The following is a 12,289-nucleotide window of genomic DNA, read 5'->3' on the forward strand; positions in this document are numbered from 1 at the left end:
GCTCTCTCAGGCAAAATCCACTTTCTTTATACTTATACCTCTGACTTTATTCTTTCTCCTTGAACAGTATTACCCACCTGGAAGTTATCCTCACATTCGATTATCACTAAGTACTATCAAGTTACCTGCTATTTCTTAAATCTACTTACTTCTACAACATCATCTCTCACCTGGAGTTACATGGCCCATTCTTCCTCCTCTGACCTGCTCTCAATCTTTCATAGCTTTAGCAAAAGTTTTAAGTCTCATATTAGTCTCCTACTTGAGCCTAGCCTGGTACATAAAGAAACTAGAAATGTCCCACTGAGCCAGAAAGAGAGAGAAAGAGGGGGGGGAGAGGGAGGGAGGGAGGATAAAATTAACTCCAAATTAAATTAAAAACAAATACTGTAGGAATAGAAGTACAAGAGTTGGTGATGAATACTTACCTCCTGTCCTGTGGCTACATCCATTGCAGTATACACTGTGCCTGAAGCACTGAAAAAAAGATAAGAGAGGAAAATAAACACAGGTGTTAAGTGATATAGTATTTGTCTATGCAGCTTTACACACAACCTGGAAATACGTTAACAAAAACAGCAAAGACAAATCCTCCCTCTGCAACACTCCCACTTTCACTTTTGATTGGCAGTGTGTGGTAGTAAAGAATGAAGGCCTTAACCAATCTAGAACTTCTACTCTGTCTGATCTTAAGCAACTTATGACGCTGAGCTTTACTTATACATATATTTCAAGAGTTTAGTTCTTGTGAAGCACTAGACCAAGTCCATAAAATGCAAACGTGTTCAAAGACATTCGTTTCTGACACCTGCTTGTCCTCCTCTTCTCTGCTACCTTTGAGAACTTGCTTTCATTTCTTGTACTTTCAACTGGGAGTGAGGAGATGGGAAAGGGAGACCAAGGAGAATTGCAGAATGAGGTGGGAGAGATGGCTCATATATATTTATTAAAATATGGACTTTTAGAGTAATGTTCTCTTTATTGACATAGATGCAGCTTACATTCATGTATTTACTTTTTGAAAATTCATTCATCAATATACTTATGTGTGTTATTTTTAATTAAAATTTTCATTAAAAGCTACAACTAGAGCCTGTTTTGGTGGCATCTTCCTATAATATTGTAACTAAGTAAGTCAAGGGAGGAGGATGGGCAAGACCCTAAAAGAAAGTGGTAGCAAAGGGCTGCAAGGATTGACATTCAGCTTTTAAGATTCTATTTCATAGCACATTCACACAACAAAGACATCTGTTCAACGATGTTCACAGCAGTACTATTTGTAATAGCCAGAAACTGGAAGCAGCCTAGATGCCCCTCAACCAAAGAATGGATAGAGAAAATGTGGTACATTTACACAATGGAGTACTACTCAGCAGAAAAAAACAATGGAATCTTGAAATTTGCAGGAAAATGGATGGAACTCAAAGAAACCATTCTGAGTGAGGTAACCCAATCACAAAAAGACAAACATGATATGTACTCACTCATATGTGGATTTTAGACATAGCGTAAAGGATTACCAACCTACAATCCACACTTCCAGAGAAACTAGTAAACAAAGAGGACCCTAAAAGAGACAAACTACGTCCCCTGGAGAAGGGGAAAGGGTCACGATCCCCTAAGCAAATTGAGAACATGGGAAGAGGGGGGTAGGGAGCTACAAGAATGAGAAGGGAAGAAGAAGAAGGATGCAGAGGTCATGAGGGAGCAGAAAGGTTGAGTCAGGTGTAGATTAGAAGAAAGGATATGTGATAAGTAGAGTTTTAGTTGGGGGGTGGTAGGGGAGGAAGGGAGGAAGAAGGGAACTGGGATTGTCATGTAATTCAATCTTGTTTGTAATTCAAATAAAAAATGATAAAAAAATTATTGGCGAATTGAATTCAAGAACACATCAGAAAAATCATCCACTATGATCAAGTAGGCTTCATCCCAGGGATGCAAGAATGGTTCAACATCAAAAAAAAAAAAAAAAAAAAAAAAAGAAAAAAAGATTCTATTCCACAGTTAATCCCTAAAAAGTATAACTAATTTTAATAAACTACGAAAACTTGGTCAACCCACACTGAAATATCCTTACCTTCCTAATTATAGGATACCTTGACACTTTAAAATCATACTTTTCAATCACAACTAATCAAAAGGGTTTCGTTAAATGAAATGCATTTTTAGGTTTTTTTTTTTCAAAAATATGATACTGCACATACGTTTCCAAATATATGTACTTCCAGAAAATCTGAGATTATTTCTACCTCATCCTCAAAGTAAGAACAGCTCAACAAAAGACATGAACATGTAGGTATTTATACACACAGTCAAACAAAGAGATGGTGTAAGGGAAAGAGATGCTGGGAATAATGCTACATAATGCTATCTATATGAAATAACCCAAACCCCCATCTTATGCCTAAAATCACAAATCCTGTATATGTCTAGGTAATTTGCAACACATATTTGTAGCTATACATAACATTACACACACCATATGGCATGTATATAGATGTTTCCAGCAAATCCTGAAATTATACTTGCCACAAAAGTCATGTTAATTCAAGAGGAAAAGACTACTGGACATATGCCTTCAGCTAGAAACTATGGTCACCAGTTCACTAACCACCACTCCTTAACAGCTTAGCTACATGCATGTAAAGTGTAATTATAAGATACTGGCTATCTGGAATCCAGTTGTGGAGAGGGAGGAGGCATGAGCAAAGGAGCCAAGACCATGCTAGAGAAACTCGAAATAACAGTTGACTTGACCTAGTGAGGGCACGGAGACCCTAGTCGTAAACCTGGGGAACCAGCATTGGACTGAACCAAGCCCTCTGAATGTGGGTGCCAGCTAGGAGGCCAAGACAGGCTATGGAACCTCTAACAGTGGAGCCAGTGTTTATCTTTAGAGCACACATGGACTTTGGGAGCCCATTCCCTATGGAGGGATACTATTGCAACCCAGATACACAAAAGAGGGCCTAGGCCCTCCCCCAAATGATGTGGTGGACTTTGCCCCCCCCCACCGTGGAGGGCCTCACTGTCCTTGGGGAGTGGGTGGGGGATAGGTTGGGGGACATGGGAAGATGGGAGGGCAAGAGAATGGGAGGACTGATATGTAAAATAAGATTGTTTCTAAAACAAAAAATAAAAGATATTGGCTATCAAATGAGACTGGATATTCACTGGTAGCTAGTTCTTCACTGCCTAACCATCCTTGCCTAGAGATCTTTATTAGAATGTGTGTCTATCTTCCTGACCCTCTGTATTCCTGCCAATTTGCACCATTCTTTTTAAAAAATATTTTTTAGAATTTAACTGTATAAGTATTTTGCCTACATATGTGCACCATGTGTGTGCCTGGGTAAGTCAGAAGTGGAAATGAGATTCCATGCAGCTGGAATTGTGAATGGTTGTAAGCTACCATGTAGGTGATAGGAACCAAATCCAGGTCTTCTGCAAGAACAAAAAGTACTCTTAACCACCAAGTCCTCTCTCCAGCTACCATATATATACACACCATCATTAAAGGGCAAATATATTCAAGTCTCAGAGACTAAATATTTGGGACTACATCTTCCATGTTTACAAAGTTTTAGAAAGTTACATGAGCAGACTAGGTAGTAAGTACTTCATTATTTCTATCAGAGATGTAAGATCAGACAGCTTAACAGTCTTTAGGTCTTAAAAACAAAGCTAGCCTAAATTACAAGAATACTAAACCAAAGCATCAAACTGGTGTGGCATTTTTTTTTTTTTTAATTATAGAACATTAACAGACCTGTGAAATAAAGCAGAGAACACCTGTGATATAAAGCAGAGAACATCTACAAATGTTGCACATCTATTTTTTTAAGGCATGTTTCAGAGGAGAAATGCCCTTAATCTACAATCCTCCAACTTTATAGATAAAGCTCAAACCCAGAGAAGGAATCCGACTGGCTGAAATTTGCCCATGTACCCCTTTTTCTACATTCTTAATAACTCAATTTAATTACCTAAAAACAAAAATGTCATCTACATTATTGAGATAAGCAAAATAATTTCTTCTCAATATGTAATCTATCTTCTATTTGGACTCAAAAAGCATTATATCTAGTGGGAAAGCCACTTTAATCAGGAAAAGTGACATTTGCTTAGCCAAAAGTTGCTTTGAGGATAAACTAAAACTCAATGTAAATAACAGATATAAACTACAAAATGATATGCAAAATATCACCCCATACCCATATTTTACAATTCTCTAACACATAATTTCTGTTAGCCTAAGAAAATTAAGAAAAAAATTTCAATTAATTAGTAACAATGCTTTGTTCCACTGAGAGCCTACTATGAACCGAACTTAATCTTTTCAGTTTCTTTTAAATTTCATTTTTTTCATATAGAAGATATAATTTGCCTAAATTTTTCTGCATTAAGTTATAGGTGTACAATTTGATTTTTACATATGTATGTAACCTATGACCACCACTAAGCCTCTAGCAGCATTTCCTTTCAAAGATCCTGGATTTTTTTTGTTGTTGTTGTTTTTGTTTTGTTTGTTTTTTGATGTTTTGCCATGGGTGCTGGGTCTCCTGGAACTGGAGCTCCAGACAGTTGTGAGCTGTCATGTGGTTGCTGGGAAGTGAACCCAGGTCCTCTGGAAGAGTATCATGTGCTCTTAATCACTTAGCCATCTCTCCAGCCTCAACATTCCCTCTTTCTTTGTCCTACTTGATCTCCTCCCAGAGGAAAGGTGACTTCTATATTATAATTCTTTTGTGCCTTTATATCTCCAGCTGACTTGAGATCCTTGAAGGCAGAGACTGTGCCTGACTCACAGCCATATTCACACTCTGCAACACACAACAAGAACTCAGTTAAGATTTGCTGAGTTCAATACACTGAGAGGATAACATGCGGGTTGTAGAGATGAAACTAGAGAGTAAAAGTCACAAATTCTGTCATCCACCTAGAAAAACAGGTCCCATTATTAGAAAGTCTGTAGATATGAGTCATAAATTTCGTATTAGTGATGATAGGTCTCAGTTCAAGGCAAACAGGGTTAATATGGAAAATCAGTTATAGTTTGGGAAGCTGGTTTTATGCTAAGAAAATAGGTGATTTGTTTACTCTTGCTGCTGGGGTATGGCCAGATAATAGCACATCTTTCATATAAAGCATAATTCTACAAAACTTGGAAGTCATTCTAATATAACAGATAGGTGAGGCAAAGTAAAGAAAAAAAGAACAAATAAATTCATATATACCCGTACATACAATTTTAAGTCATTTCTCCAAGGAAACAGAACGCCCCTACTAACCCTTGTCCAATCTTCTCAAACCGTGTATACTTCTTCTTAGGATCACCCACACTCACTATGCTCCCTTTGAAAGAAAAGGAGACATGAATCATTTTGTTCCAGATCAAGACATACAAGAGATCCCATGATTCTATTAAACCCCAAAGTTGACAAGTTTTAAAGAACTGTGTTCAGTTCCCCAAAAGCATACTAACCAGGCCAGTAACTTTCCCCCAATAAATCCCAACCAAAAGTTTTATTTACTCCCCCAACCCCTGCCTTTTTTTTTTTTTTCCCAAGACAGGGTTTCTCAATGTAACAGTTCTGGCTGTCCTGGAACTCCCTTTGTAGACCAGGCTGGCCTTGAACTCACAAAGATCTGCTTGTCTCTGCCTCCTGAGTACTGGGATTAAAGGCAGGTGCCAACACCACATGACTACAACCAAAAGTTTTATATCCTTGATTTTATTTCTTCATAGTAATTTATTCCATTTCTAAACTTAATTCACTAAACATTTACTCATTTGTTACATAACAAACTATATGCTAAGTGATAGAAATAAAGAGGAAGATGAGGTACACTTAAGACAGTCACTACTCTCAAGAAGCATCAATGTAATGAATGTGGAAAGGATAGGGAATAGAGAAAGAGACAGGGAAACAGACTAGAAAGGCTTCAGAAAGTGCTATCTTTTTTTATTATAAGTACAACTCAGCTGTGTAAGAAAGCCAAGAGAGTTCTGTAGTTCAAAAACAGAGAAGCATGAGAGAGCCCATGGGTCTCACAGCAGTATTCAAGAGGCAGGGAACTGCGGCCCCTCAGTAGAAAGATGCTTCCTCAAAGTCATATAGTAAATTGGTGCTGGAGCTAAGATTCAGAGTTTGGTATTTAGTCTCTCATTCCAATTAAATTTTCCATTGATATCTCAATCACCAGGATGATACTTCTCACATATATTACTGAGTCCTTTAATTTAAAACAAATCAAGTATCATCATCACTATTTAAAAGATGTGAGGGGGGGAAGGGGGCTCAAAGAACAGCAGGAAATTATCCAGGCCAGTATGCTTTCTATAACACATTGCATTACCATGAGGGAATAGTCTGGTTTAGGGAACTTGAGTACGTATGATTAAACAGATGCAAGGGAGTAGCTTTTACTTCATCATAGGAGGGCCCTAGCAAGGACAAACAAATAAAAAAAGGTCAAACAAGAATTATTAGAAAGAAATTGGAAGCTGCTAAAGAACCAGAAACCTCAGCTTTAGAAAGCAATGTGAACCTACAGGTTTGATTTACCCAAGCCTTCCCCCACCGAAATAAAATCAGCCTATACCTGATTGCAAGAGGCAGTATGTTCTACTTACTAAATTAAAGCTTGATCTAACCTCAGTTGCACCACTTTGCAGCTCTATGATCTGGGGCAGGGTATTTAGAATCTTTGGGTCTTAAAAACCTTAACTAAAGAAATGAAGATTATCATCAGTATCTTCACAGAGTTACTATAATAAATTATCTTTCTTGCTTATCACTTGTTACACAGTGCAAGCTCATAAAACATTGGTTTCTCTTGTCTTCTTTTTCTACATCCACAATGGCAGAGCTGTCTTCTCCTAAGTTAATAGCAAGCATCAACAACAGCACTCTTTTCCAGGTATAATCAATACCGCAATCTTTCTCCATGCAATATTCTAGACTACTCACTAAATAACAGCTATTTGTCATATCTATAACCCTCAAAGTGAGCTGTCCACATTCTCTCCTATTATGTCCCTATCCTTAAGGTAGTGTACACTCAAAGCTGGTGAAACACAGAAGGGGGTCAAAGTTCAGATGACGAGAAGTACAGCCCATAGTTCTGGTACTACGAAGAGCCAACCAGGCACATGGCCTACACCTAGGATCCAGATCTTTATAGCAGCATTCCACTTCAATGACTGACCAGTCACAGACCAAAGGAAGGTTCAAAAAAGCTATAAAGTGCTTACGTAATTTCTCCAAGATCTCCTCATCAGACATTTTAGGCTTCTTCTTCTGCTTTTCAGTATTCCGGGTCAAAGCATCTGGTGGAGCAGTGTTATTCTCGGTAGGTGAAATGGGAGACGTAGCCACATCCCGAGTTGGAGTAACAGGAAGTGGTTCAATCACAGATCGTGTATATACCTGCATAATCAGTGGGAAATTTTGGCAAAGCCAGCTTTTTGTTAGTATAAGGGAACTTCTTCTGGATATTATAGTTTGAACATCCCCAGGAACCTCCCCTTTCCAATTCAGCTTTTCTCTTGTATGTCAAATCTGTATTATTCCTCCTTTGAGCCCCAGCCAATTTGCCCTGGGTAAAATGATCTTCCTTGCTCTCACAGTAACAAGATGGGTTGGTGATGGCCTTAGCACCAAAATCAGTCCAAAAGGGCTACATAAAACTAACTCTTAGTAAAAAAACTGGAGGAGATTTTATCATTAGATGTAAACCTCCCTCGCCCATGATACTCTGTTTTTCCAAGATGAAATGATAATCATGTGCAACCCCTGAACACTTTCCAACACTTATTTTCTGTGGAGTTATTCCTTCTCGAGCTGTTGAGCTCTTACCAAGAACTGACTACTCTTATGCTTCAAGGGTATAGTAACTTGGGAACTTGACAGCCTGGGTTTAAATCTCAGCTCTCATTACTATCCGAATGGCTTCAGCCAGGTTACTTCGCTTCTCTGTGCTTCAGTTTCCTTGTCTATAAAATGGTGATAATACCTACCTTATTCAACAATAAATCAACATGTGTGAATGATCAGAGCCATGCACAGCAGATATTAAGCATTCAAACTTTAGCTTTAAAAGACACTGTATTTTCTATACACTTGTTCATTTAACAAATGTTTGCTGAGAATCTCTGGTAAGCCTAGCTCACTGCCCTACTCATTCTGAGGAAGTGAGAAAGTAATTACTACAAAGGCAAATGAGAGAAATGTCATCAAGAAAGGAGCCACTAAATACTACTAAGGCTAAGAAAAAAGTACCCCCAGGTTATACTTCCTTTCCTAGATGATGCTTTCAGTACTTATCAGATTTTTATCACTAAGGAAATCATAATTATTTTTTGTATTATCTATAGTCTATCAAGGCATAGAACATACATTATTCCTCCTTGAGTCCTCTAACTAACCCACTTACCCTGTAAAAGGCAAGCATTCAGAAAGTGTTTATAGAGAATCAAGAAACAAAGCAACAGATCAACTAGACTGGCTTTCTGACTACTCTAGTAAAATAATTTCTCAACTTTTATTCTTGTACCTGTAGAAAAATTACATCCCAGGTAGTTAAACCTTGTTCTTCTCTATCTATGGTTCCTTGAGGAAAGCTATCCTGTCTGCTTTCTCTATAACATTATCCTTAACTGGCTTCCAGTGTAGGTCTATACACACAAAAGTGTAGTATGTGTGCTACTGTGGAATGTAATCTGAACTTGGATTTAATTATCTGCTTTCAAACCCTGGCTTTTGCTTACCAAGTGGCTTGGACAGACCTCTCTATATCTCACCTGCTTCTTCTATAAATTAGCGATATATTTCTCAAAGAATGCTAAGAAATGCAAATTTATCAATCTACTCTTTTATTCAATATTTACTACCTTCTCTATGATCCCTGTGCCAAAAACTTTATTAGATACTAAAAAGATAACACATAGGTAGATAGATTGCCTCTACTTTAGAGGAGTTAAAGGTTTAGAGAGAAAACGGTTTTAAATAAATATGCCTGCAAACCACAAACAGAACACATCAATGGAAAATATTGACAGCTCACTGAAGGCTATTTTCCTTAAGGCAAATTTGTGATGTACAGACAGGGAAATCCAACAGATTCTATTTGTAAGTTCTTAGGCTAATAGGAGGTCATCTAACTGAATTTCCTCCACAGCATCTTCCATTAGTCATTCAATCAACACAGAGCTTAAGTCCTAGATGGTTCTTTAATTATGGAGTTCTCTTCATAATAAAAAAGCTGAAGAGTGTTTCAGAGTATCATCTGACAGGAGATCATCACTGCTCAATGATGCTAAATCAAATAAAAAGGCAAAGGTACAGACTCTGCAAAGTGCAGGAGGAGAGACTGTAGCTATTCTGAAATGCAGGAACCTCAAAGAAAGTTAAAAGAGAAATCACCACCAACATCCGGCATCAAGATGCATGCCTAATGTCCAGCATATTAATAGCACTAATGTATTTATAAACTCTCTTGGGTCTTTCAGCATCATCAAAGATGCTGGAGAGGCTGAAGACTGCATATTTAACACAAAAGAAAAAGATCTTTAGCAAGGTAATTTCCTGCTCCCTAAGAGACTGGAATAATCTATGTAATTCTAGAAGTAAAATGCGTCAATTCTATATACCTTCCTATCATATCTGTAAAGAATAAGATAAGTAAACCAAGTTTAGACTGGTATAAACACCAATTACCTAGGGAACTTTAGGAACAGCTGAATTAACAAATAAACTTCTCTCTAATCATGTAGAAAATAGCTTCAAAACAGGAGGTCCAGTTGGGCACAATAGCACAAGCCTGTAATCTTAGTACTTGAGTGAGTGAGGTAAGAAGAACACTATGAGTCAAGGCCAGCCTGGACAATGCAGTGAGACCCCATCTCAAAACATGAGAAGAAACAAAAAGTAGTTCAACGACTGTACCAGCTCTAAAGTCTATGGATCCTTATATTGTACTCCTAGCCTCAGTACCACCATCTCCCCACTCTCTGCTACCCCTTATTTGAATGAAATCATATACAAGACTCACAGATTTTGTGTGTTCCGGGCGTGGAGCAATCACTGGAGGTGGGGTGGCATCATCATCATCATCTTCATCTTCTGACACTGGTGGCACTGCTGGGGTCTCAGACACAGTCTTCACATTCTATGTAGAAAAGACAACTTTATCTGGTCTAGTGGACATAGAACTTCAGAACCCAGGTCTGCTAGTTCTCCAGAGGAACTCAATTTTGACACCCCTTATAAAAGCCTAATTCATTAGCTTCAAGATTCTCCACTTCTGTGCAGACAGCAAGCTTCCTCTTCTAGCCATCACTATCCACTCACTTGGGGTGCTTCCTTTGCCCGCCTAAAGCTTAACTGTGGAACAGTATGCCAGTTTACAGCTTCCCTGACTGCACCTACAATCAAATACTTAGACAAAGTTCAGTTTCTTCTTAGTCTATGAATTTTATACTCTTTATAATGAGCAGAAAATAAATGTAGAAAAAAAGTTTTGAATTTTCTGTGCTTTATCACTGGAATTACCTGTTCTTCCTAATATAGTAACCAGAAGACTAAATAGCCACCCCCTCCCACTTTCCTTCTTCCAAACTCCTGACCCTATTATGTCACAGGGTGTGAATGTGGGAGGCCCTGCCTCAATAAGGTACAGCACATCAGGATCTTTTACTCTAAGACGGACAATGAGTTTCTCACCAGGTTGGTTGCTCTCTCTATCACCAAGCTTCTGTCCTGCTCCAGAACGAACTTCACTAGTACTACTAATTAGATTTGCTAATGATCTGTAGCAACTTGATTTTCTCATGCAAACTGAAATAGAGCTGGACAAAAATATCAGGTTCAAGATAAGTGGATCTAAAACACATGTTGCTGTTTTGTTGTTATTGATGGTTTTAATATTAGAACCAGAAAGGCAACAGAGATTTTTCAGATATACTGACATAAATAATTTCAGATATTTTCAGAGTCCCTAGAATACTGTGATGGATTCTGTTAAAATCACAGGCATGAAATTTATATGTAATTGTTGTCTAATCTTTGTTGATTTATTATGTTTTTAAATTCTAAGAATTCTTTTACCCTTTAATTACTCCAACAACAATATATTTACAGCAGGTCTGATTTAATATGTTCAATATAGAGAAATGGTTTCACTGGAAAGTTTTTCTTTAGGATATGCAGGTGTGTAGGAGTGTGTGAGAGTGTACATGCATGCGTGAGTGTGTGAGAGTGTACAAGCGTGCGTGTGTGCGTGTGTGCGTGTGTGTGTGTGTGTGTGTGTGTGTGTGTGTGTGTGTGTGTGTGTGTGTGTGTAAAGCATATAAGGCAGAAGTTCTTCTCCTGGGTATTAAAATGAGAAACCCAAATCTTGGGATGCAGGAGTTTAAAAGTATTTTCTTCACAGGAAGGAATTCACCATACTGTAAGCCTAATCAAAAGTTCCCTGGCTCAGGAGGTCAAACGCCATAGTGAGGAACCTATTACTACTGTTTTGCTAAATGGACATGTTGTCAAACTGCCTCCTAAATATTTATGTGTATACTCACGGATTAGTGCTACTCTCAGCCATGACCAGAGCTGCTTTTCTCTGCAGTGGGCAACAGTTAATGCAGTTAATAATCAGTCAGAGTGCTGAAATAAGTTACTGTTGTGTGCTCAGTCCTAAATGGAACATCTACAACAACCTCCTATACTGTCCAAGGCTCAAGGAACATAGCAGAAGAGAGGAGGTGGTAAGAACGTAAGAGCCAGAGGATGGGGAGGAATGCTGTGAAATGCTGTCCTCTGATTAAGACATGTCACTGGTATTCATGAGCTCACTGCAGCTGTAGTTACTAACACAAGATCTACAGAAGATAAAGCCAACAAGATCCATCAAGTATCCCATCAAGCAGCACTAATTTGTCTTAGTGGGTTAAAAAAAAAAAAGGAAAAGACATAAAAGTGGGAAATGGACCTGTGGGGAGGAATTGGGGGGTGGGAGGATACTGGAAAGGAGGAATTGAGGATGAGTACAATTATGATACATTTTATACAAAATGAAATTGTCAATAAATAAATAAATAAAACATATTTTATAAAGTAATAAGTATTTTCTTCAGCTGTAGAGCTATGCTCCTCTTCAAATCTGTGGTAGCAATACTCTGACAGGGTTTTGTGTTCTCTCTCAGGCTCCCGAGCCACCGCAGTTTTTAACGTAAATGTCTGCTTTCTTTTGAAAATACCTGATTTTAACCTAGACACAAAGTAAGAGGGAA

At 38.1% G+C, this 12,289-nt stretch overlaps 1 protein-coding gene across 8 annotated transcripts in view; it reads right to left on the reverse strand.

Annotated features, from left to right (window-relative positions):
* The window catches only part of Pak1 (p21 (RAC1) activated kinase 1), a 121,965-nt gene that overhangs the window by 17,625 nt on the left and 92,051 nt on the right, over window positions 1-12,289 (reverse strand). For all 8 annotated transcript variants that reach the window (XM_027407702.2, XM_027407701.2, XM_027407705.2 and 5 more), the window contains 4 exons: window positions 10,057-10,173; window positions 7,259-7,433; window positions 5,292-5,355; window positions 429-477 (listed from right to left, as the gene is read on the reverse strand). In XM_027407702.2, the coding sequence (XP_027263503.1) occupies window positions 429-477; window positions 5,292-5,355; window positions 7,259-7,433; window positions 10,057-10,173 (405 nt within the window). The remainder of the gene's footprint in view (window positions 1-428; window positions 478-5,291; window positions 5,356-7,258; window positions 7,434-10,056; window positions 10,174-12,289) is intronic.

This window comes from Cricetulus griseus, chromosome 3 (assembly GCF_003668045.3).
Source record: "Cricetulus griseus strain 17A/GY chromosome 3, alternate assembly CriGri-PICRH-1.0, whole genome shotgun sequence".
NCBI classification, from domain to species: domain Eukaryota; kingdom Metazoa; phylum Chordata; class Mammalia; order Rodentia; family Cricetidae; genus Cricetulus; species Cricetulus griseus.